This window comes from Tubulanus polymorphus, chromosome 6, assembly GCF_964204645.1.
Source record: "Tubulanus polymorphus chromosome 6, tnTubPoly1.2, whole genome shotgun sequence".
Lineage (NCBI taxonomy): Eukaryota > Metazoa > Nemertea > Palaeonemertea > Tubulaniformes > Tubulanidae > Tubulanus > Tubulanus polymorphus.
This window is the reverse complement of record NC_134030.1, coordinates 14362003-14389874: the sequence shown is the minus strand read 5'-3', so window position 1 is coordinate 14389874 and position 27872 is coordinate 14362003. Positions and strand designations below refer to the sequence as shown.

At 39.0% G+C, this 27872-nt stretch overlaps 2 protein-coding genes across 2 annotated transcripts in view; one reads left to right on the top strand and one right to left on the bottom strand.

Annotated features, from left to right (window-relative positions):
• The window catches only part of LOC141907569 (uncharacterized), a 62402-nt gene that overhangs the window by 15283 nt on the left and 19247 nt on the right, over nucleotides 1-27872 (top strand). The window contains exon 2 of the mRNA XM_074797249.1: nucleotides 16807-16959. Coding sequence (XP_074653350.1) covers nucleotides 16807-16959 — 153 coding nt within the window. The remainder of the gene's footprint in view (nucleotides 1-16806; nucleotides 16960-27872) is intronic.
• On the bottom strand, nucleotides 2722-4044 carry LOC141907087 (uncharacterized). The gene is made up of 2 exons (XM_074796658.1): nucleotides 3543-4044; nucleotides 2722-2948 (listed from the first exon to the last, which is right to left on the bottom strand). Exons 1-2 carry the CDS (start codon nucleotides 4042-4044, stop codon nucleotides 2722-2724), a joined length of 729 nt encoding a protein of 242 aa, XP_074652759.1.

The following is a 27872-nucleotide window of genomic DNA, read 5'->3' as shown; positions in this document are numbered from 1 at the left end:
AAGAGCATTTTCTGGCGTGTCATCAGCGAAAGCAGCACACGTCACCTTCTTTAATTCACTATCATCGCCATTTATATTTGTTTGCGAACTTAGGTCCACTGGCCACTCTGACTCCGGTTTATGCAGGAAATGAGGGCCCTGAAACCACAATTCAGGATTAGGATCGTCTTATTTCATTCCTCTTGATGCTTTATCCGCAGGGTTCATACACGAATTAACAAATCTCCATTGTTCAGGAGATGTCACCTCTCGGATAAGTGATATTCGATTTGCGACAAACGTTTTGAATCGACTGCTTTCATTTCTAATATATTTTAATACCGATGCACTATCACTCAAAAAGAAGCTTTCAATGAACTTCAGATCCAGTTGCCTCTGGAGTACAACATGCATCTTGACGCCCATAGCAGCTGAATTTAGTTCCAAACATGGAACAGTTACTTTTTTAAGCGGTGCGACACGCGATTTTCCCATTAGCAATTGACAATGAATATCGCCGCTTTCATTCACCACTCTCAAATATATCGCAGTTCCATATCCGATCTCACTCGCATCAGAGAAATAGTGGATTTGCTTTGAGATAACGCTCCCAAAATCAGATGGTTTGATACAACGAGGTACAGACAAATTTTCCAGATGCGAGATATCTTCCTGCCAGCGTTTCCACTTAACTAACAAATCACCCATTATTTCTGTATCCCAATCTAGACCTCTCTTACATATCTCCTGTAACAGCTCTTTTCCAGGGAGAATATGCGGTGATATGAGTCCTAAAGGATCGAACACCGAACTCACTACGGAAAGTATTCCACGTCGAAAGGGAGATTTGTCTTTGATAGAAACCGTGAAACCGAATCTATCAGAATCCAATATCCAAGTCACGCCCAAAGCTCTCTGACGCGCTTGATCGGTTTCAGCTCGTTCCGACGTAGGTACAGCTTCCACGACTTCTGGATCATTACTGCACCATCCCGTCATTCTAAACCCTCCTGTCGCGCAGATAGATGTAATGCCTCGTATTAACCTTATCCCATCTGACACAGATTCTTCACTTCGCAAACAATCATCCACGTAGAAACATCGTGTGACTGCATCCAGAACATCACTATCATACTCATCAGCAAAATCCAAGGCCGTTTGACGAAGAGCTATGTTGGAACAACTAGGCGATGAAACCGCACCAAACAGGTCTGAGGTTTGGAGTCTTAATTGCCATCAGGCCACCAATAAAATCTTAAACAATCACGATCCTTTTAAGGTCCTTTTTATCTTCTCTACGTCGCCAATGATAGCTACATTTTCCATTCTGAATCGAAGCAGTACGCCCAGTAGATAGCTGGTCAAATCGCGGGACCTGGGAGTAATACCTCATTCGTGAAACTCCATTAAAACGTGCCATGCAGTCAAAAACTACTCTTATTTTTTTCTTCTGTGCATGGTAGACGCCATGATATGGTATGTACCATACCCATCCATCATCACAGCTCAAGTCTTTCTCAGGAACTAACTCCGCGTAACCTCTCTTTAAGATCGTTGCCATGAAATTATCGTAGTCAGCTTTAAACTGCGGTTGACCTCTTAGCTTTTGTTCTAAGCTTTTTAATCTTTTCAAAGCGAGATCCTTGTTGGCTGGTAATTTGATATCATCATCTGTAAAAGGCAATTCAATAACGTAATGGCCTTCTTTAAGTTGAATAGAATGAGTAGCCTTTTTAAGGAATGCCATGTCTTTCTGCGAATTTTCTGCTTTCTCATCCAAGGCTCGCTCCGGAAAATCAAAATTCATTGCCTGTCTAACCATCCGATCCAGGTTCTGTAACTCCTTACAGTCAGAAGTTATACGGGCATCAGTAGCGTATGATAAGTCAACTTGTTGCGAGTCATCTTGACGTACACCCCACGGAATCCATCCAAGTATCGTTCTTGTGACGTGAGGACTACCGTGTGGCCCTGTTAAACATTCTAACGGATAATACGCCTCTGCTACATTGCCTCCAATTAGTAGCTCAATGTCGGAATCAATGACTGGGAGATCAATGCCTGTTAAATGAGGCCATTTTTGTAGGTCCTCGGGTAACGGTATATGCAACCTCGATACTGGAATAGTCGATTTCGTATAAGTAGTTGGTAAATCGATGAAGGCTTTTTCGTTGAAATCACCAATTTGAATTCCTTTTAGACAAAAGGTTTCCATCGTAACTGATTCTCCCATAGTATCTAACTTAATTCTTTTCTTTTTTCCAGTAATACCCTATTTCTGCATGAGAGAAGTCGAACAAAAGGAAACATTGTTTCCAGTGTCCATGAAAACATATGTTTCCACTAGACCAGTGCAACCATTAATACGAACTTTCACGGGAATTACTGCCATCTTGTAATTAAACTTCCCGTCATCATATTCCGAGAATGCATTAACCTTTGGTACCGCTGAAGTCTGTTGAGGAATCAATGAAGTTGACTGTTGATTTAATCGTTCGATGTGAAGTATTGTCGGATGTAGTTTCTGACACTTCTTACAAACAAATCTTTTAGTACAGAAGCGACTGATGTGACCTTCACCTAGGCAGCCAAAACAACGTGAACTAGTTCGTAAGAAGTTCTTCTTTTCTTTAAATGAGCATTCTTCAAACAACTAAGGCCATGATCTGAACCCCTACAGTACGCACAAGTCTTCGAATCACTGCCTAATCCCGAACTTCGGATACTATCCTGCGTCTTATCTTAGGCAAAATTACTACTCATTCTAGGCTTCATCTGACTGAAAAGCATCGGCTTCCTCCGGCTACTTCCCATTGCATCGCGTCCATAGACGGGATCATTTGCCTTTTTGGACTCACGTTTTACAAAAGTGACTAAATCCCCAAAATGAACTGACTGTCCGGTGTCTCTTTTTTGCATGGCAATCGTTCGCCATCTATTGTGAAGGAATAGTGGCAACTTAGCGATTACTGTTAAAACCGGCGTATAAGTCTACGCAGCGTATAAGTCGAGGTCGATTTTTAGACCTACATTTCATGATTTTAACATATATCCTGCTTATAAGTCGAGTCCCTTCTCTTAGAAGAATAATTACTTGTATCATTATATTGAATAGTTGGTTTTGATAACGATGTGCGCCTTCACGCACGCCGCCGCGCGTCAGCCTGATTGCTGCTGTGTGTTAATCAATAGACTGTTACACACACACTCGGGTATAATACACTACCATTCAATGAGACAGTAGTGTGAGTCACACGCTATATATAGCCTAATTTATCAAGCGCTGCTATTAGCGTGCATATATGAATACATCGTTTTAAATGAAGCTGTGTCAAAATGAAAGAAGTTTTTTTCATTAAATAACTTTATTTATCATGAATAATTATTCAAACTGTTATAGCAGTGAGAAGATGAACACTGTCTTTTTTGTCTGGTAGAATCAATATTTCTTGTGACCTGAAAATACTTAGTAGAAAACTATACTCGGGGTATAAGTCGAGGTCAATAATTTAGTGGTAAAATCAAGGATTAAAAACTCGACTTCGCCGGTTTTTACGGTAGACGTTTCAAGTTTTCCGGATATTCAAGTATTCTTACCGCGTCGTTGCACCTCACTGCATTTTCGCACTCCACCAGGAATATAGAGAACTCATCTAAACTTTTAGCTTCATCTCCCTTGACATCAGGCCATTGCAGAGCTTTTGAAATAAATGCCTGAGCTATAAGCTGAGGATCCCCGTATCTTTCTTTCAACTCTCGCATGGCTGATTCAAATCCATGAGCACTGTCAAGATAACTGAAACCTGTCACGATTTTGTTCGCTTCGCCGATTGTAAACTGTTCAAGATAATTCAATTTTTCATCATAGTTATCAGATATTTGAATAACCATAACCTTGAACTGACGCATAAATCTATTGTATTCAAGGGGGCTACCACTAAACTTCTTAATGTCCACCGTAGGTTTTTTTAACTGGCGCACCATTGTCGACATCCATGCTGATCCATCTGCGAATTCGTTCCTCGGTTGTTCACAACCCTGTTCGCGTATCTCGGTCGGCACCATAGGCCGACAGGGGATGAAAGGCTGTGATAGCGGACCCAATTGTGTCTTCACCGTAACTGGACCAGTTTCGAGAGATTCAGAGGATCAAAGTTTTCACCTAGACTTTCTAAAACCTTAGATCGACCACCCGCTACTGCTAACTCCGTATTTATCTCTAGAGCCTCCTCCTCCTGTTTTAGGCAAAACTTCGTTTCATCCAAAGCCTGCTTTTTCCTTAGTGCCGCTGCCCGGGTAGTGAGCTCAGCAACGCGTTGGGCTTCTTTAATCTTTGCAGACACAATAGTTCTACCGATCGAAGACTGCCGTGAACGGGAATCGAATGAATATTTGCTTTTCTGCGACAGTACATCATCTTCCACTACAATGGGTATCGGTAACTGAACATTTTCTTTAAACCTTTGTTCTGTCTCTGACTTGAATCGTTTGATGAATTCTTCCCTGTCATTAAATTTCCCTAAATATGCCTGGCGTTCTGAATCATCATAGCACTTGCACAGATCATCATGATACTGATAAAACGTCTCTATCAAAGTGAGCCATCATTTATACTGAGGTTCAATGACATCACTTTTACAATCAGGGTCCATCAACATAGATTGAAGTAAATTTGTCTTTTTTGAAGCTCCGAATATTTACTCTCCAATCTTTTCTCTAACGTGTCGATAGTATAACTGCGACCCTTTTCAGTAAAAGGCTTCTTCCTTTTACCTCGCCCCAATGAATCAGCTTTTTCAGCACTGTCTTCTCCAGTCTCCAATACATGATCTTGATTCATCTTCAAACTCGTAAATGATGTGGTAACCGACGACCAAAACAACACTTAATCAATAAGCTTCATATGCATTATCATAAATACGTTTTTAATTATTCTCGTTGAAACGATTTACTACAATAGAAACAAACAAAAATACAATAAATCTCAGTTTTAAACATTTCTCAATTATAATCAAGATACGAAAAACAGTACAGATTAACACTCACCGAGTTTATGGATATCATATACATTTAGGTGTAGATAGCTAAAGATCAGGAGATCTGTACAGGACAGCACTCACATGGCAAGTGTCCATGAAAAATACCCAAAACCCTTTATATTGAAATTCTGTATTCGTATATAAGCTGCTTATACAGCGATCGATTAAGTGTAGTACACTAAGCAGGACATGTTAAATCTACTATTCATGAAAATCTAAATCCATGTATACACACTGAATAGTGAACTAAATAAAAAGATAAACCCTAACCTAATAATTAAACACAGGTTAACAAGTACGAAAAAGAATATACATCGAAAATGAGAATTGCGCATAACAATATTTGTACCAATACATATTTTATTACCACAATTAATTTCAAAGTTGTAGCTCATGACATCGTCTATGATTGTGGTGAGTTTTAAGGATATTAATTATTCAATATGGTCACCAGGGGGCGTTGAATAGTAGAATAACCTAGTATTTCCTTATTTTATTGGTACCTAGGCATACTTTGTTACCATGATCAATTGCAAAGTTGTAGTTCATGACATCGTCTATGATTGTGGTGAGTTTTTAAGGACATTATTTATTCCATATAGTCACCAGGGGGCGTTGAATAGTAGAATAGCTTAGTATTTCCTTATTAGATTGGTACCTAGGCATATTTTGTTACCATGATCAATTGCAAAGTTGTATTTCATGATATGTACTACGATTGTGGTGAGTTTTAAGGTCATTGGGTTTTGCATATGGTCACCAGTGGGCGTTGAATAGTAGAATAACTTAGTATTCAACGCCCACTGGTGACCATATGCAAAACCCAATGACCATTAAATTGGTAACGAGGCATATTTTGTTATCACAATCAATTACAAAATCGTAGCTGCTGACATGTTCTATGATTGTGGTGGATTTCAAGGTCTTTGGTTTTTGTACATGGTCACTAGGGGGCGTTGAATATTGAAATTGTTAGATTGTTGAGCATTTGAAACCACTTCCCAAGTGGGCATGGTGTCCCTGGACCCCTAGTTAGATTTGGCTAAAAGTAATTTTAATCGTCAATTATAACCTATTAATTGGTTCAGCAGTCAAGAAATTAATTTTTCTTCTTTCATTACTATAAAAATGAGACTTGATCGGCTTGAACCCGGAAGTGTGACATCATTCTTAGAACCCGAACCAAAACAACATGGTGTTGTGTATAGAAACGGGTGATACTAACAGCGATTTAAGTGCAAAGCAGTGACTGAAATACATCTGATTCCAGTCAAATCTCTGAAATTTAGGAAGCCAACAGTTCTAATGAATAGGCTGTCGAAATTACTATCTTTAATTTAAACCAATGCATCTGAAGAAGGAATTTGCGACTGGCGAAGAGTAGTACAGCAGTCAATGTCGCAGAGCAGAGAGCTTTCATCATCCTTACCTTAGAAGTCATTCCCAATATAAATTTTTTATAACTAGTTGGAGGGGATCACTGCAGTGCTTCATCTTGCCAAAAATAGAGGGGCGGTTCGCCCCGCCTCTGAAAATAGCCGCCCTTGTGCCCTTCAGATGTGTCCCATGCTCACCCTTGTGCCCTCATCACTTCCCGTAGGTCCGCCCTCGCCTTTGTCAGTCACGAGTAATGAGTCAGGGCTTTCAAAATAAGCCGTCGCATCCCACTGTTAGTAAGAATCCTACGAGGGCTATGAAATATTTCGTATGATATCATGATAGTAGCTCATGTGATCAGTGGTTATATTTAAATGTACTGCAGTCAATGTGCATCGTGTGAAAACGTGCCTCAGACGCGCATCCTCCCCCGGCAGGGATTCGAACCTGACGGCATCGAGATTGCCACGGCACGAAACCCTGCCATAAACGACCATGTGCGCAGATCCATGCGCAGGTTTACCGTGATGTCATTGTCAGCCAGTCAGAAATCATGTTTCATTTGGTCCATACTTCCGCCTGGGTTTTCCCATTTATATGATTTCCGGTTTGTCGAAGAATGGTTTGTTCGTTCTCGTGTGCTTTGTTATCAAACAGTTATCAAATACAACATCTGATGACTCGATAAACTTTCCAAACCGAAAATATGACAGATTTCTTCAAATATTTGCAGTTCGAATTTACTCAGAGACGAAACGGAATCCATATTGGAATTGATTGCCAAAGCGATTATACAACGAGCAATCTGATTGGTGCCGCCAGTTTTCGTTTGGATAGTGCGCATGTAACTGCGCACGTGGTCGTTTATGGCAGGGGTTCGTGCAGTGGCTGAGTGTAGCGATGCCATCAGGTTCGACTCCCTGCAAAGGGAGGATGCAGACGCGTGGCCTAGTTTAAGTTTCCAGGAAATTGGCTGACTTCCAAACTACTGCCAATCATTCTAGCGACTGCGATTGTAAAGCTGGTGGTGTATAATCGATGGATTGTCTCGTTTTGAACACGGATTGTTTCGTTTTGAACACATCGTGATGCTCTGGATCTTTTTATCTAGACTATTAGACAAATTTTATATATACAAGGTGAAAAACTTTGTTCGGTGAACTCACAGAGAGACTCGTTGAGACAATTAGTTTGAGTGGCCTAATAGCAATAATGTGTTCTTAACCTGGCTGCTTACCAATTATCATCAGTTACTTGCCGATCACTAACACTATCAATTTAAATAAATTAATTTGATATTTCAAAGATTAAAGATATGCAATTTCATGTAGGCCTATACAATATTGCTGGCTTTTTTTCGCTGTATCATTTGCTCTTTGAGATGGCTTTTTTTCTGCTATTTTTTGTCTGCTATTTTTTTGTCTGCAACTGGTTTTCCAAATCATTTTGAAAGCCCTATCTATCATATTATTGATTAACTTTTGTCAATTTACAGGCATAGGTGTAAGGATGTACTGTGGTCAAGTGTGTCACTCATGGCAAAATCAGAGTTAAAGATAGTTTCTAGTCCTCATTCGTAGTAGGGGTACCTCGATTCTATGCAATAGGGAACATTGCAGGTTGCCCCTAAAACAGACGTGAGTGCGTTATTATGTGCCCTTGCTCCAATGGAATCACGCTCAAAAATGCCCTTACTTGAAATCAGTACCCTGCCCTTTTTCAATGCTAGATGAAGCACTGCACTGATATAGATCGACATCGCTAATATTTTTCTCTGGGTTTTATCCTGTACTGGACCATAAGAGCGTCATGAATCTGAAACTTGTTTGTGTAGGGCTTACTGTAATTACCGGAACGGAACAGGGACCATATACCAAATTCAAATGATAACAATATTTAAGTACACGTATATTAAGTCGGTGATACCCCTATTGTTATCACAATTATGTGTCGAATGACAAGTTTTTTAATCAATGCGAGAGACAATTGACTATTGGCGATTTGAAACATTCAGTACTATGGTTCCGTTCTAATGTTGATAAGTATTTTCTTAGTAGTACTATGTACATGTATGACAAAAATTGATAAATCAGTTGATAATGAAGTGGATTTTAGTAGTGTTCCGTTCCGCAAATTACAGTTACCCCTTTTGAAGACGCTTCAAGGTAATGTCTTGATATTTGGGTTACGCATGTATCTACCCTAGACACATCTTAAGCTCAAAAACTGGCCCTATCAGATTCAAGATGGCCGACTGGCAGCCATTGTTGTTCACCAAAATCAGCACTTTTTACACGTTTTTGAACTTATTGAGGGAAATTTTGAAGACGCTTCGATCAATTACCTTGATCTTTCGGATATATGTGAATCCCCCCTGGGCCCATCAGTATAACAAAAATTGGGTCGATCGGACTCAAGATGGCCGTCCTATGACCTTTTTAGTGCCAAAAAATGTTAATTTTGGCCCGAATTCTGAGTCCTGTAGCTTCCTACTGGTTTACCATTTCTCATTGCATTTTGTGATGGGTATTCTTTGGAAAGGGATGTTTTATACCTGAGACAGGTATTTTTGATCAGCCAATTATGACGCAATTGGCGGCCATCTTGGTGTCACCAGTACTCGTAAGTGGGAAAAAGTTTTTCCACATTATATTGATACCTAAGCGTATTTTGTCACCACAATCATTTAGAAAGTTGTAGCTCATTACGTGTTCTATGATTGTGGTGAGTTTCAAGGTCATTGGATTTTGAATATGGCCACCAGGGGGCTTTGAATAATGCAATATCTTAGCATTTCTATATTATATTCGTACCTATGCATATTTTGTAACCACAATCAATTGGAAAGTTGTAGCTCATGACATCATCTATGATTGTTGCAAGTTTGAAGGACATTGGTTATTCTCTATGGTCACCAGGGGGCGTTGTATAGTATAATAACTTAATATTTCCTTATTATATTGGTACATAGTCATATTTTGTTTCCATGATCAATTGCAAAGTTGTAGTTCATGTCATGTTCTATGAATGTGGTAAGTTTCGAGGTCATTGGGTTTTGAATATTGTCACCAGGGGGCATTAAATAGTAGAATAACTTAGTATTTCCATATTAAATTGGTAACGAGGCATATTTTGTTATCACAATCAATTACAAAATCGAAGCTGCTGACATGTTCTATGATTGTGGTGAGTTTCAAGGTCATTGGTTTTTGTATATGGTCACCAGGGGGCGTTCAATATTGAAATTGTTAGATTGTTGAGCATTTGGAACCACTTCCCAAGTGGGCATGTTGTCCCTGGACCCCTAGTTTAATCATAATAAAGTCCGTTTAACAGTACTATGGTTCCGTTCTTAGGGCAATGAAGTCATGTTGATAAGTATTCTTTTAGTAGTATTATGTTTGACAAAATGAATAAATCAGGTGATAATGAAGTGGATTTAAGTAGTGTTCCGTTCCGTTCCGCAAATTACAGTTACCCCTAGTGAAACTGTATTTCCGGAATGGAACAGAACGAAAATTATATCTTGTTCAAAAGTATTTACTTAGTACATGTAGAACTGCTAATAAATATGATAGATTATCATATATATACAATACGTGATGAAAGTGGTTTTAAGAGGTGTTCCGTTCCGTTCCGTTCCGCAAATTACAGTTACCCCCAGAAAATGCAAGTGAACCAAAATCAAATGATGTTGGAGAAAAGGGATCTAAACGAAGATGATGAAAGAATAATGTTTCTGCACAACCCATAATGGTGACTGAGGCACCAAGAGAAGTTGACCTTAATGTGCAACGCCCATTTTTATTTAGGGAAATTTAGCATAATGAGGAACCATTTCATTTAGTGTTGAACAAGGAAATCAAGAAAAAAAATCCTGTCTGCGAAAGTTGCAAATGTTCGGTTCCACTAAAAGCTATCTCACCAACAAACATTGTCATTTCACATCAAGAGCGTTATTACAGACCTGAAAAACATGATGATGGTACGACAGCAATGGTACCAACTTATAACAAAATGGCCACCCGTTATTATTGCATTTCAAAGCACTGCCTTCTGATGAGACACCCGTACTTTTGGAATGCCCTACTGAAGATAGGTATTTCGCTTGACGTACAGCAGCTTGATTTATTGAAATCAAAGCTTCAATATAGGGGATTGTGATAATCAAGGTCTCTGTACATGTATATCTGAAATCAAGCCACATCTGACATGGTATAGGAGTCCTTAAAGAAAGTCTATTGGATTAGAAGTAATTGGTGTGCAGTTTTCGGATGTTGCGATTGGGCTTTTCATAAAAGGCAGCCAGTTTGGGAACTTCGGAATTTTACGGACAGGGGGTGGATGTCTATATGCTTCTTCAAGGGGAGAGGTGATCATTAACAAAACTAATGGATATCAATTTTGGCTATCATTCCATGTTCTCTACAGACCTTTTTCATTCAGGTTACTTTTGTTAAGCCAGAGCAAAGCTAATTGTTTTTTGTCCGATATGGACAGGGGTGAGGATAAGTGCAAACTTTAGCAATTTTGTGTGGAAGTCAATTTTTCACTCAGATTTAAAAGAGCTCATTTTCTGCTATTGAATCAGTCGTTTTTGTGATTCTTACATTACTATTAGTGCTGTTCAGGTTATTAACAAAATCTCTGTAATTTTCAAAAAGCAAATCGATGATAGCTTGATTCGACAAATTGCAGGCCGTTGTGCATCTAAATTTTCGATAAATTCAGCCTACTGCTTTCTTTCCACAGCATCCCTTAGATAAACGGACCATTTATATTTATTGTCATGATCGTCCAGGCTTCATTCTCCATGTGTTGTCAGGACCTTGTCACGGCATTATTGTTCGAGAATCTTGCATGTATATACATTATAGCATTTTGAGAATCTGTTGCATGTATATACATTATAGCTTTAGAGACAATATGTGGGATATTGATATTGGATATTACATCTTACCGTTTTCACTCATCAAAAGGTGAATGTTTGAGAATTTTGGTACAGACAGCAGAATGTGAAAAGCTACAGCAAGGCCAATTCCAAAGTCCGTAACCCTACTTATTAAAACCACTTTCATTTTTACATATGATGATTTATTTTAGTCATCATACATAGTACTACTAAGTAAATACTTATTAACATAATTTTATTTTCTTTGTTCCGTTCCGGGAAATACAGTTTCACTGGTGGTAACTGTAATTTGCGGAACAAAACGGAACCAGAAATTTTTTGACGCCTTATAAAACGTTACCATTATGAAACCTAAACAATGTTAACCATTCAGCGTCATTTTACTAACGACAACCGTAAATCGATGTGCAAAACGTCACAGGTTTATGTGTACACATACAAGCTATTTGGCAAAATATTATTGATAAAGATGTAGAATGGCTCCCTGTGATTATATGATGACCTCTATTTGAACGTCGAAATGTTATATTGCATTGAATATCATGATAAGAGGTATTGTAATAGTAAAGGATGTATGATTATATCAGGAGCGGCAGGCATAAATAGAAATGATAAGTAAATCGGATTATTCGGGTATGGCGGATGTATACACGATTTGGAAGTCTGATATAAAAGTCAGACCCTGACATGGGGATGCTAGTGGAATGACGAAGCTATCTACGATCTGAGTAGGGCCGGTGTGAATTTCATCGGCGGCTACAAGCGGTCTATATAAAAACGTGTAAACAAATAATTTCAATATTCAAATGTTTTAGAAAATATGTTCGATATTAGGGGTATGCAGGTTTCGTGAGATTAGCAATCTATAATAGCATAGCTGTCATATACGGCTCCGCGTCCACTGATGGCATGTGTATAAGGTGACAATTCAATTCAATACTTTATTGATCCTTATTACATTGAAATTCCGGGATGAAATTCCCAAATTCAATAAAGTTACAAATTTTAGAATAAGAAAATACAAAATACAAGACACATGGGTAATTCATACAGAATAACATGAATAAGTCATTTAAATGACGATGTCTACTTCAACCCAGACTCAAGTCTAGGATATCGAGTGACAGCCAAACCGGGCCCCGGGACCGGGCCGGCTGGCTACACGATATGCTCGAAGTCATGATGAAGCAGACATCAGAAGAGCTCTTTCTCAATGAAGTTGCAGACCAGCTTGCAGAGAGCAAAAGTGAATCGAAGTCGGTCACAAGTTGACAATTTTTTTTAATTAGACTAGTCGAAGACTGTATCATCTACCCAATTGCCAAATCTCATAATTCCCCAAATTTCTTAAAACTTCGATTTCAAATTTGCAATTCCACATTAGCTTATCCCAGAAATTTTACATTTTTTCGCAGGCGTCAAATAATTTATTAAAGTTAATTTTCTTGTTATTACAGTCTCTACTTCTAACTCTCTACTCTACACTAACTCTACTTAATTCGCATTTTTGAGGACCAGCCATTTTGATACGAATAAAGAGAATATGCAAGTTTGGATATTTCCAATTTCCACATCCGCAACGTGATCAACCTAACCCTTCTTGCCTTACGGCTTACCTACGTACCGTTTAATGTATGGAAAGTGACGAAAGAAATTCAGTTTTTACAAGTAAATTATCATAATTTCTCTAATATTGATGAAATAAAGTCGTAAGCACCAAGCAGATAGAACGTTAATTGACGGAAAAAACCGGACATGTCGACAACGTCTATGAAATACATGTTAAGTAAAAATGTAATCGGATCAGAAATGTCTTTATTTGCTGTCATACACACAAATGATGACGATTTATTAATACTATTGATAATTATTAAAACTTGATACAAGAACATAATTTAATTTTCTTCGTTCCGTTCCGTTCCGGGAAATACAGTTTCACTAGGGGGTAACTGTAATTTGCGGAACGGAACGAAACACCACTTAAAACCACTTTCATCACGTATTGTATATATATGATAATCTATTCATATTTATTAGCAGTTCTACATGTACTTAGTTAATACTTTGGAACATGATATAATTTTTGGCGAACCGTAGGTTTGCCTATGCAAATGGTCTGATAAAGCAGTTTTCATTGAAAATGAATAGAGTACCGCTGTGTCAACAAGGCACAAACATTGGCTGTTGAACCGATTGTGTTGATTTTTGGTTTCATGGTTTGGCTTAATGAGTTCTCAAGCCCACAAAAATTTCATAGTGATCGAGTTATTTTTAGGGGACGAATTCTTGAAAAACACGCAAAAACCCTGCTTTTTAGCACTTAGTAATGGCACGTTTTTATATATGACAATTTGCATGCTTGCAATTGAAATATATAAAAGTTCAATCCTTCCTGGAAGTGTCGCCGTTTTTAGTTCGACTGATCTCAATTTACTTTTCGACCTACAGGGCCTCACTTTATAAACCCCCTAAATTTCCTCGCTTCTATTTATTTGAGTTGACCTTGTAACCTGAGGTACAATGAATGTGATTGGCTGTTTGTGGGATATATGGGAAATTCCAGGAATTTCAGCGTCTCTGATGTAATTGGGAAAGCCCATTGGGAAAGCCTAATGTGAAACCCAAGACAAAATGGCGAACATTTTATTCGATTAGGTATCGTACGTTTGCTTATAATTTGTTCGTTGACACGAATATAAGCGAGTGGGCTATTCAATCCAGTTGCAATTTTGAACTAGCAAGTAGTGGGTCTTCCAAGTCGGTATTTATTTAAGAAAAAAATCATAGCCGCTAATTTTTTCATTTCTAGAAAAAGAAGTCCGTTTATGTTTGCATTTTTTGACATTTTATGGATGGAGGTATTCTCACTTGTGAAATTACGGACAATCTAATACTGCGTCGCTAGTACATTTGTATACACGCGTGTGTGCGAATATAGGTTACAGTATATGGCTGTGGGTGTTAGTAATCACCTGAGCAAGTCTATATATAGCACAGTGACTCGGCAATGATAAAACTCTAACACTAACGCAGGCGCATATATTGTCAGCCTCATACATCTTCAATCCGAATTAATTTATATTTAGTATAATATTTTTGACAATATATACACTAAATGACTTAATGGTGAGCCACAGGGCCATTGGACCTTTATCTTCGTTCCGTTCTCGGAAATACAGTTTCCCTAGGGGGTAACTGTAATTAGCGAAACGGAACGGAACACTACTAAAATCCACTTCATTATATAAAACGCATAAATTTTGGTCAATTTTACCTTAAAAATTTGAAACAAGAATAATATCTGCATTGGCATTAAGTGTCAGTCCAAGTTCAAGTCCAAATCCGTAATTTACACTCCCATCATGCAACCCGAAAAGCCGTCATATTTGTTATGTTGCTTCACTTCAATTATTTTTTGAGGCGACTAGGCAAAAGTTTTGAGTTACTACGATCGTCAAAAGCTACTTAGGATTGCAAATTTATGCAAAAACAATAGTTAACTTCCATCTGAATACAGAACAGTCAGTTTGAGGTAAGTTGATGGTGTTTTAAGGGGTAAAATAGACGCTCAAAGCCTCGTCCCACAAAGTGAGGGGCGAAAATTAAACTTATATGAGCACTTCACCATAGATGTTGTTTGTGGAACAACGGCTAGGTACTAGACTATGTCAAAGCTGTCAAAACAATGCGGTTTGGAAATGATTTAGGCCTATGATAGCATAACCATTGCGGCCGTGCCCAGGTAGTGTAACACGTACGTGCAATATATTCTCCCCATAAAAAATTAACTTTCCCAGATCACATGTTATAAGGTACTGCTCATTAACATTAAAAAAATTCACAAACACGAACAAAAAGGCGGTGGTTCTCGCCGATTAAAAGCTCAATTTTCGAGAATATTCATCAATCCTCCAACTCTGTACAAAATGGATATAAAAGCGATATAAAAGCAACAGGTTTATTTGGACTGTTAAACACTACTGATTCGAATAAGACCTATTTGAGGTATGCACACCGAAAATTAAGCGAAATATCCCAAAAAGATTAATGCAAATCAAATATAGATACACTTTAGTCAAATGCTTTGAGTTACTACGATCATCAAAACCTACTGAACCCTTTCAGTGCTGACTGATTAATACCCTATAGTGCTGGAGATTATTTGAAAATTTTTTAAAATTCCACCCTAGTGTGTTGAATAACGGGAATACCACTATAGTGCGTCTACACCCCGATGCGGTGTATCGTTAGTTACCAGTATTTCACTATGTTTGAGAGGTGCTGCCATTTTTCAAGAGAGATAATCACTAGTTACTAATTACATCAGTACCCCGCAGTGCGGTGTACTTGCAAAATCTATCACTGATTTAAACATTGCACTGCGGTGTAGACGCACTGAAAGGGTTAAAGTGCAAATGCCATCAAAATTGTACTTTCCGCGATTTCTTAACCAGAAGAAACTTAAGTATACATACCGTAAAAACCGGCGTATAAGTCGAGTTTTTAACCCTTGATTTTACCACTCAATTATTGACCTCGACTTATACGCCGAGTACAGTTTTCTACTAAGTATTTTCAGGTCACAAGAAATATTGATTCTACCAGACAAAAAAATAGTGTTCATCTTCTCACTGCTATAACAGTTTGAATAATTATTCATGATAAAGTTATTTAATGAAAAAAACTTCTTTCATTTTGACATAGATTCATTTAAAACGATGTATTCATATATGCGCGCTCATAGCAGCGCTTAATACATTAGGCTATATATAGCGTGTGACTCACAATACTGTCTCACTGGTAGTGTATTATACCTGAGTGTGTGTGTAACAGTCTATTGATTAACACACAGCAGCAATCAGGCTGACGCGCAGCTGCGTGCATGAAGGCGCACATTGTTATCAAAACAAACTATTCAATATAATGATACAAGTAATTATTCTGCTAAGAGAAGGGACTCGGGAGCCGGATATATCTTAAAATCATGAAATGTAGGTCTAAAAATCGACCTTGACTTATACGCCGCGTAGACTTATACGCCGGTTTTTACGGTATAATGACCTACAGCGCTTCTCACTTATATACAATTAGCAGTGGGTTTGAAAGAGAGTCTTTGGTCGTATTCATTTTTGACATCTCTAGGACATTTTCAGGAGAATCGCCCTTTTGATATCCATTCAAAAATTAATACTTTCCTTAGTAATCTGATTGTCTTGGCTAGATAGGGTTTTTAAGGGCACAGACAAAAGCTAAGCCGTTTGATGGGCTGATGGGCTTGGGATACAGTTCCTGGGGTTATTGATAATAGATCTGTGTTTTGAGTGGTTATTCTGCTATTTCGAATACTACACGCTGGCCATAGTGCCCTTTCTTGTTCGGGTTTCTTATCTGTCCTTAGGTGGTACCTAACAAACTTCTCATAAATCTTCTGCATACTGGTACCTGATACATGACTCATCACTCGCTGGTTGTTTCTGAATCCATTTTTTCTTCTTTTAGGTTGGTGTTCATGATATTACAGCTTATCAGTTTTTACACCAGATATTTAGCTATCACAGCTTTACAAGTATGATTCTATGCAAAGGCAAAAATGATGCTCATCACCTTGGAAAAACTTACCTCTGCTATCTCGAAAGCATTGAAAAATATAAGGTAAATGTTTTTCAGGACATTCGTGAGGCAAGATTTTGTTACTGTTGTTTAACAATATAAATACGCCAGCCAACTTGGTGAATGGATAATAAGATAAAAACCCACTATGTACAGATTTTTTAATTGGATTTTCCCAGTCTACCACATTTTATGCACGTAGGACTACCAATCTCCATCAGAAAAGTGCTTCAAGCAAACTGCCGACGATCGCTTTCTAGCCAAAGGCTATAAATTAAAATAACCGAACTTAAACTAGTTGATTATGATCCCAAATGCTGGGAAAACGCATCTGAGGACCTACATATAGAAAAATTTTTGCTGGGGAGAGCCCCCTGACCCCCCATTCCCAATAAGTGCTTGTGGCTTCGGCGCTCGTTTTCTGAGTATGTACCGCCCCTACGAATTTTTTTACTATGGAGAACACTGATATTTATCGAATCTGTGAACATAGTGATCAAGAAAATCCGGTGTTTCTGGAAATATGATTTAAGTGATGCTTATAGTGTTATAACAGGCGGAGACACGTTATTCTAAAATTTTTGGCATACAAAATTTTCTTGGGGGAGGACCCCCAAATCGCTTCGCGCCTTTGGCGCTCGCGAGTGCTGACGGTTACGCCGTCAGCTGGTTCAGGTGTGCAACTCAACAAAAAAAAACGCGGATTTTATAGGTTGGCATTCTCACCTCTGCTAAAACCAGCATAAATTAATTAGCTAGCTGAGATTTCCGCCCCGATGATATCACTCGAATTTACTGAATACGGCAGATTCAATCACAGTCGCAAGAAATATTGATGACAAAGTCGAAGTTTAATTACATATTCCACAAAACAAACGAGGTATTTTGATGAATAGAGGTTATTTAAAAAAAAATAGCGCATCTACTATTTTCCGCAGTGATAACACCACACGCAGTATACGCCCGAGATCGGTGTTTTGATCAACACTGAAAACTAATCTTAAGTAATTGAAGATGGCATTAAGTGTCAATAATTGAACCCGTCATTTTTATGCCCTTACGTTAGCAATCGTTTGAGCCTGGCGATTTTGTATTTAGTTTGCAACACTGATGATTTTGATATTTTTAATACTTAGTACATGGCGCGAGTTGATTGCATTGTCAGTAATAACACATAAAGCGTTAACCATTTATGCATCACTTACGTGTAGTAATAGATAACGCTTCCAACGGGTGCACACAGACAGGTTTCAACAGACCCACATTTTAATTGTCGAATGGTCATGTGAAGACATTGTTGTTGCATTTTAAAATGTTTTAAGCTTGGGCCTAAATTGCTTTACTATTAAAAGATATCCTATCATGAATGAAACTATTGAAAGTCTTATTCAGTTGATGAACTTAGATTTCAACAGTAACCGGCCGTCCTGGTTTAATATGTACTGCCCTGAAATTTGAAAAACATATGTAGCAGCTTCTGATTTTGTTTGACCCGAGTAGTTTATGTTCAAGTTTTAGTTGTTTTATGTCAGTGTCTCCTTGGATCAAAATTGTCTTGTCCAAAATGCCTATAATTAATCTAGCGTTACTGTCATTCCTCCGCTGGTGAATATTGTTTTCCTGTTCCACTTGGTCAATCGTAAGACTAGCTATAGGGTGTTAGGGTACAGCTAGCAGTTGGCCTTAAAGTTCAGTCTGTGAACAGCTTCAAAACACTCGTGTTGAATCATTGATATGAAGCTTGTACCCCATGGAATGCATGGTCATTGGCCTATGGCATGGGTTCTTGGCAATTGTGCCGAGAGCAGACTATCCAGTGGCCATTTTAAGTATACTAACTGACGTTTTATGTTGATAGTATAGATTAAACATGCACCGTATCAACACAGTTATTTCCATTCACTTTTCAAGTTCTAAGTCAATACCGAAACCCATCATGGAAAGTTTCTTTCTGGTTCATGGTGCGCAAAGTTGATTTATTTGGCAGCATCTTTAATTGTCCAAAATTACACATGTGAAAATTCAATGCTATTTGCGTAGGAGGAACTTTATCTTGTCAAGACAGGGAGGAAAGTTTTCCGGATTTATCCGGAATTCCGGATTTTTCAAGTCCAAGGTCATTTTTCTGAAAAGCCTAAAAACAATGAGAAAATGTGAGGGGGGGGGGGTAGGGTTTATTTGAAAGTTTGTTGGTACCGGTGGCCGTAAAAGCGCCGCAGACCGGACAACATTTATTTCGTTTTACAGTTAGATTCTATTACTGACGTTTAACAAGTGTATAATTTCCTTCTGTTACAATTATCGATCTTTCGGCGATAGCCGTGCACCTGAGTGACGTGACCTCATTTGTACGTGTAGGCTACGTCTAGACAGCAGAGATCGTTATTGTTCTAAGTTTTTTGAGTCTCTTAATTCTCTGCAGTAATTGAGTGTGGATAGGTCAAAATGAATTCCAAAATAGTAAGTCGTGCGAGTGACGATATAAAAACTATAGATCGTGATGTTAAAAATCCATGGCAATGGGCATGGTTGGGAGAGAAGGATTGTATTGGCGATGTTATGTCGATCTATTTAAAGAAAATAGATGCTCCTGGACTTGCATTTTGTTCTTTGTGTAACATGACTTTGAAATATGGAAACTCGGGGAAAAGTGATTTGAAAAAACATGCTAAGCGTGGAGACCATAAACGGGCCATTGAGGCCATTCGATCAAACGAACAACTTCTTTTAGCTTATCAAGGGGTAGTGCCCCCAGCACTGGAAAGTGATGAATCACCCGGGGCGTCTAGCTCAAATTCTACGGCGACTCAAAATCAACCGATTGTGTCGGTCCTCGATCGTTTGTCTAATGCGCAAGCATTAACCGTTAGTTTTCTGGCGGAACACAGGCTGCCGTTTGCATTTGCGCCACATTTGATACAATTTACACAGGCTATGTCGAGAGATGAGAAAGTTCTCAGTCAACTTTCCATGAGTAAGGTTACGGCCAAGTATAAACTGACTCATGGACTAAGCCCAGCGGTTCACAAGCGTCTAGTTGCAGAGATGCAGCGCAGTTTTTTTTCAATCAATTTAGATGAATGTACGGCACAAAATAAAGAGCGAATCATCACGGTACTCGTCAACTTTTACTCAGAAATCGAAGGAAAGTGTGTCGTTAAGCATTTTGATTCTGTCAGGATGGTAACTGTGAATACGCAGACCGTGTTCGATACCGTTATTGGATTATTTGAATCGGCAAATATTTCTCTCGATAATCTGATTTCGTCGCTCTCTGATTCGACAAATTACATGCGAGGACGTCTAAATGGCTATGAAGCCAAATTACGACGAAAAGTCAATCATCTGCTGGACATTGACGGGGACATATGTCATCATGTACACAATATGGTTAAGAACTTTTGTTCTGCATTTGACTCGTACCTTGAAAAGCTTGATGACGATATATATACCGACTTTAAGTATTCCCTGGATATGCGTGAGGCATTAGAACAAATTTGTCTAATACTGAACATACCGTTTGTAGTTCCAGCTGAAAGAATCTCGCATCACTGGTTGTCTATGTACGACGTAACCGTAAAAAATCTGGAGCTCTTTGACGCGCTAACTTGCATTTACTTTTCATTTATGAGCGATGAGGACAGAAACCTCTATGATAACTATGTTATTGACATCCTGAAATCGTGCTCGGAGGCTTCTAGGAAACGAGTTTACAGTGTCGTTAAAAAAAATGAAAAATAAATCCCTTATTGGGGACGGTAAAGAAAGAAAACGACGGATTTATGAAAAAATGTTCTATAAGAGACAGGAGACTCTTATACACATGTATACGTACGCGCGCATTTTACCTTTGTTCAAATCATTCGTGATGATTTTTGAAGCTGATGAACCCAAAATACATCAGATTCATGACGAGATATATGCGCTGTCTAGAGATTTTACATGTGGATATGTTAAGCACGAGTTTGTTAAAAATCTCACTCCAGAGAAGTTATCCGAGTTCGACGCTACAGACAGTACGAAACATCGTAAACTTGACGATATGTTTGTCGGGGCCGAAGCCAGCTACCTATTAGACTCGTGGGACAAAAAAAGGCGCACACATTTCTTGGAAACTGTATCCAAGGCATATATTAAATCTGGTGGATATCTACTGAAGAAAATGCCCCTTGAAAATCACCTTCTGCGTTGTTTATCGGCCATAGGGCCCGATGTGCTCGGTAACAGTGAAACCGCGTCTGCACTGAAAGACTTGGTTACCTACTTTCCCACTGTCATTTCACCAAACGACCACGAATCTATGAACAATTATTTATTGGAGATAAATCGCATACAACTTGACACTCATTTACCGAAGTTTGATGCTGAGAAATTAGGCTTGACCTGTGGTGGACCGAAGTATTTAAGACCAATAAGTACCCAAACATTGCAAAAGTGGTTAAAGCGTATATGTCCATATTCACTGGGCCAAGAGTCGAGCGTTCGTTTTCTATAATGAATGATATAATGGATAAAAAATCGAACAGGATGCATGCATCAACATTCGCAGCTATTCAAAACGTAAAGTACGACTTGAAGGCTAAAGGTAAAAGCGCGCTTGAAGTTTACCATAGACCGGACATAGTATATTCACCGGTAGACCGTAATATAGCATATCATATGCATACTGCCTACTCGAGATTTATTAAAAACAACTCGCAAATTCGGGAGAAGAAAAACACCGAAAAACGACAACTTGGTGTTGATTTAGCTCGGGAAAGTGAGCTACTGCGACCAAGAAAAGTTGCCAAAACTGCATCCAATCGACCAAGTCGTGTGAACTTGAAAAGAAAAACGGTTCACCAAATAGCTCAAGAAACCAAATGTAGGATTATGTCCAGGGCTAGTGAAAGCCGTCGTCGTCAGTCTTCCAAATAGACTGAAAATAACTTTGCATTCGTAGTTTAATAGTTTTTAGATAGTCGTAGTTCTAGTTCAGGTACATTCTTAAATTGAATACTGTATATATGTTTTATGTTAACGGATTTATATCTGATGTGATTTTATCATGACCAATTCGTTGGAATATCCAGTGCAGCCTGCTAGTGCTAACTTTTACTTATATATAAGTACCGGTAGTGTTCAAATTCGACATTGTCGGTGTGGAATTATTTGTGTTTTGTCAACATGGGAGCTGTTTATTGGATATTTCATGGAAATGTGAGTATTATTTTGCCTTTTTGTTATCAATGTAAAAAATAGAAAAAAAATATTACTGTGTACCGGTACTTCATGAATCAAACTGATATGGGAGTTTTTAGCCCACTTGGGACTTAAGTCCCAGCGGGCCATTGCGTTCACTTTTCGCCCGTCGTCCGTTCGTCCGTCCGTCCGTCCGTCCGTCCGTCCGTAGACGGAATCCAGTTATTTTAGGAAGTTTTGAAGACGCTTCAAGGTAACGTCTTGATATTTGGGTTACACGTGTATCTACCCTAGACACATCTTCAGCCCAAAAACTGGCCCTGTCAGAATCAAGATGGCTGACTGGCAGTATTTTTCATCAGCCAATTATGACGCAATTGGCGGCCATCTTGGTGTCACCAGTACTCATTCGTAAGTGGGAAAAAGTTTTTCCACATTATATTGATACCTAAGCGTATTTTGCTAGAGATGAGAACGAGTTTGCCACGGATTTCGGTATTGAAAAATATCATTTTTCCAAATAGTCCAAAATTGATGTAAAAGTATAAGGGGGGGGGGGGGTTCATGGTGTGTCACTTCACAAGTGTGGCGCGATTTGCAGTTGGGTTTCTCTGGCGCGATTGGTGATCGGGCGAACCGTAAAAGCGTTCAGTGCCTGTTTACACATCGTTGCATAAATGCTTTCTTATCGACCTTCTACACTCACTGATTCTGTTTGCACAGTCTATTACGACGTACGTATGTATTTAATCAATCGGTTGCTGACATGGCACGTGGCAACAGTGCGAGGCGGTGTGTAGCGTAGGCTTTTAATACGTCGATAGATAAAAATATTCAGTCCTAAGTCCTAGCGCCTAACTGGAAAGATCTTAAAAAGGTAAGTTGACTAGAATAAAGTTAAATAAATAGTTAAATAAAAATATCTTTTTCAAAGTTGTTCTTTCTTTCAAAGTTCATAGCGTTTCGTTGACCATAGACGATGGACTGGCGTGAGCAAGATGCTGCTGCAGGCGTGAGGGAAAAATTTAAGCCCGAATGGTTAGAGAAAGAGCTGACATACAAGGACCATAGAATGAGATATAACTGCTTCCAAAAAGTTCCTATAGCGGGGATTATTGAATGTAATGTTTGTAACGGACACCGAGTCAAGTATGCGAGTCGCGGTCTGGGTGCTCTTAGTGACCATCTAAAAACGGATACACACCTCACAGATCAGATAACTATTACGGAGCATCTAGAACTTCCACCCCCCGAGGCACCATCGTGTGGTGAAACCCCAACCACTACCCGCACAATAAAACCCCTTTGGTGCGATCGTATCTCTTCTACTAAGGTATGATGCGTATTTATTTTTTATAAATCTAATATATCCAGTATTAGGCAAAAAAATTGATACATTGTTTCTCCGCTCTGCTGAGCTTAAAAGTTAGACCCGGCGGCCGCCCATCTTTTTTAAAATCGTGATCAATTTTACTATAACAGACAGCTATAAAAATGAACTGATTACAAATTTTATTATATTTTACTAAAATGACCCGACCGCTGCAGAAAAACAGGGTATTATTTTTGTTTAGCCTTACCCCGGTAGTTTACATTAAACAGTAAATGACCACATAGCCCTACTTTTGCCATGACTGGTGCATTCTTTTCTTACAGGCATTGCTTTTAGGCTTTATCGCTGAAAATAATTTGCCTCTGTGCATCGCGCCTAAGCTCGTGAACCTGGTCAAAAATGCTGACAAATCTGCTGTCAAAGAAGTTAGTCTTTCTAGGTTCACCGCATCATACAAACTAACGCATGGGATGGGGCAATACTTCACTGATGAAACAGCTAACCATCTACGACATGGCCCATTTTCACTGAATATTGACGAATGCACGTCTTTAGTACACAAAAAAGTGTTAGGTGGGTTTTTTTTAGAAACAATAAAAATGGTTTAGATCACTTATGCTTGACGAGAGGTGGAGAGTATATGCCTATATCATGTGAATTTTAATTCTTTATTAGGAGTTCTGGTGAGTTATTTTGACGTCACAGAAGGGCGTTCAGTTGTGCAGCATTTTGCAGGCATTGAAATGACAACAGTTGACGCAGAATCGATATATCAAGCCTTGGTGAAATTGCTGAATGACCACGATGTTCATCTTAAAAATCTAGTTTCCATATTGGCTGATTCGTGTAACGTCATGAGAGGGAAGCGAAATGGGGTAGAAGCTAAGATTCGCGAAAAAGCAAAAGATTTATTGGACATTGATGGGGATTCATGTCACCACATTCATAATTGTGCGAAGAAACTTTCAGATGTTTTTGAAAATTGGGTCGAAAAATTGTATACAACATTGTTCAATGATTTTAAATGGTCACCTGATTTAAAGCAGGACTTAGCCGAGATATGTGACTTGCTAGAAACTCAATACGTTGCCCCTCAGAATTATGTTCCGCACAGATGGCTCTCAGTGTATGATGTATCCCTTACATGTCTACCTATGTTTCCTGCCTTGAAAGTGTTTTACTCGGCTTTTTTGCCGACTGAAATAGTTGGGGCATACAAGCCTGTAATTGATGACCTATCTAACCTGAGTCCGGAGGCTAAAGGTAGAATCAAGGAAATACATGATCGATTGAGAAAAAAACGCACGTCAATGACAGATGCTGGAAAGCAAAGGAAAGTTGAGATACTAGAAAGAGTGCTGTACCAGGAGAGTCGAACCATTCGCATCATGAATTTTTACTTGGCAGCTTTCCCTATATTGAAATCTTATGTTTGCGTGTTCCAAGGACAGGAGACTCTCGTACACAAACTACATGAAGAACAATTGAAGGTTTTTCGGGAGTTTATTGCCTCGTTCATCAAGCCAGAAAATATTGTCAATAAATCAGCCAAAAAGCTCCTGGCACTTGATCTCACAGATGTAACCCTGCAGTACAAACCAGCTGATATGTTCGTGGGTAATGCCAATGTTCAAGCTCTGAAACAAGTAGATGCCCAAACGAGAAAAGATTTTTTTGATAAAGTCAAAACTGCCTACGTTCAATGTGGAGTATATATGCAGATGAAACTACCTATAAATAGTAACGTCTTGAAAGCTGTGTCGTGTGTAGATCCTTCGATTTTATCTCATTCCATCGCCTCAATAGGGTTGAAAGCCTTAAAGGATGATCACAATCTTGGTCGGTTTATTAGTGAAGATGATGGGGATTTTTACAGCCAGCTGACGAGGCTCTCAGTCGACCATGACCTCCCTATCTACGATGGTAAAATTGACCGATGTTGGCACTTGGTAATGAAGACTGGAAAATATCCCGCCGTGTGTGCTGTGGTTCGGGCGTCCCTTAGTATCTTTCATGGTCCCCAGGTAGAGGCATCGTTTTCCATCATGAATCACTTATTGAACAAGAAGACAAACAGGCTAAACATAAAAACATATCCGGCCTACCAGTCCATAAAATATGCTCTCCAAGCCAAAGGTCGAACTGCCTTACAATATTTTGGGCGTAGGGATGTTCGCTTCAGCCCTGTCAACAAACGGCTATGTCAAAAAATTCGGGGAGCATCTAGGAAACATAAAAACAAGCGTGCTGCGACTGTCCAAGTGAGGAAGGAAATATTGGATAAGTATGCAGTCCGTGCCGTGAAAAGAGTTAGCAAAAAGAAAGCTGCCACAACTCACGAAACAAATATCCGTACCCAAAAGCTACGCAAAACTGGGTATCTAAATTGAATATTTGGTTTCTTGACATCAGAGCTCTGTGTCGACCATACCGTCTCATATTATACAGTTCATGAATAACGTTTGTACTAGATGTTTTATTCACAATAAAGTCTTTTTCTCAATTGAATTTGCATTAGATTGTGTTATTTTTTATGATAGGAATCCGAATGATAGATGGGATGTTTGGGGTTCAAACACATTACTGTACGTTCTGTGACTGTCAGAGACATCTGTCATTTAATGACCGAAAAAATGGATCACACAAGGATCTCACCTTTCTGTGTTGACTTTGGTTTCTGAAAATTTTAAAAATCTAAAATCAGGGGCTCAACCTGTTGGCCTACTGCTTTAGATCTCATCGAATGTGGATCTGCCACATTGGAAATAGCCATTACCTTTCAAAATATGGTGGTCGTTCAGCAATCGTTCATGGGTTCAAGATCGCTCTAAGTGCTCGGAAAACGCTTCTAATTTCAAAAATTTCTTGGGGGAGGTCCCCCCAACCCCTCGGAGGTTGCGTCGCGCCTTCGGCGCTCGCAGGGGCGGAAGTCCGTAAGTAAAAGAATATTCCCGCGGATTTCATACCTTGGCGTTCTCATCTCTGTTGCTACCACAATCAATTAGAAAGTTGTAGCTCATAACGTGTTCTATGATTGTCGTGAGTTTCAAGGTAATTGGATTTCGTATATGGCCATCAGGGGGCGTTGAATAATACAATATCTTAGCATTTCTTTATTATATTCGTACCTATGCATATTTTGTAACCACAATCAATTGGAAAGTTGTAGCTCATGACATCGTCTATGATTGTTGTGAGTTTTAAGGACATTAGTTTTTTTATATGGTCACCAGGGGGCGTTGAATAGTAGAATAACTTAGTAGAGTATTTCCTTATTATATTGGTACCTAGGCATATTTTGTTACCATGATCAATTGCAAAGTTGTATTTCATGACATGTTCTATGATTGTGGCAAGTTTTGAGGTCATTGGGTTTTGAATATGGTCTCCAGAGGGCGTTGAATAGTAGAATAACTTAGTATTTCCATATCAATTTGGTAACGAGGCATATTTTTTTATCACAATCAATTACAAAATCGTAGCTGCTGACATGTTCTATGATTGTGGTGAGTTTCAAGGTCATTGGTTTTTGTATATGGTTGCCAGGGGCGTTCAATATTGAAATTGTTAGATTGTTGAACATTTGGAACCACTTCCCAAGTGGGCATGGTGTCCCTGGACCCCTAGTTAACACGGAATTCCGGACTTTATTCTAAACTGTTTGTTTGAAATGTTGCAATTATTTATATTGCGAGAATAGCGCATCTGCGTGACCTCATAGTGTGATCGATCATTAATAGGCTACGTCTATTCTACGAGCAATTATCTAACTAGATAATGGCTCGTAGGTCTATTTATAGCCACTAGAAGTAGTACGTATAGTGAGAAAACATAGCGTCGTGTCTCGAGCGTCTATCCTCAATACAGTCATTCGGGTAGCGCGGTGCGCAGCGCACAATGTTCACTTATTTAGGGGTTCGACCTCTACTGCTTCAGATGCTGTTTGTTAGTGAAATGTGGATGTGTCGCATTGGAAATGGACATTACTTTCAAAATATAGGGTCATCGTTCATGGGCTCAAGATCGCTCTAAGTGCTCGGAAAACGCTTTTAATTTCAAAAATTTTCTGGGGGGAGGACCCCCAAACCCCCCAGTGGTTGCTTTGCGCCTTCGGCGCTCGCGAGTTGGGGCTGATGTATAACTTTTAATTTTCCGGATTTTTCTTCTATGGTGACTTACCTCCCTGTCAAGATCCGACGCTTTGTTCGGTAGTTATGGGCTTTCAAAGACGAAACCCCCTCCATCATGATGCCATAGCATTCTTTGAATATGTAAATGAGGTGGACCAGCAGGTGCTAAACAGAATGGCAGTACAATTGAAGAGGTTCATATTCATCAATTCTAGTGCGAATACTGATACTCAAGGCTATGATGTAACGATTTTTTGTGTGCGATGTGTTAAATGATTCATCTAGTTCCGAAATCTCGTGCGTAAGGTAAC

Coding starts and splice junctions, on each gene's coding strand:
- LOC141907087 (XM_074796658.1), bottom strand. CDS start 4,044: ATGGTGCCGACCGAGATACGCGAACAGGGTTGTGAACAACCGAGGAAC. Junction 2,949..3,542: donor ATATCCGGAAAACTTGAAAC/GTCTACCGTAAA, acceptor CGGTTTTAACAG/TAATCGCTAAGTTGCCACTA.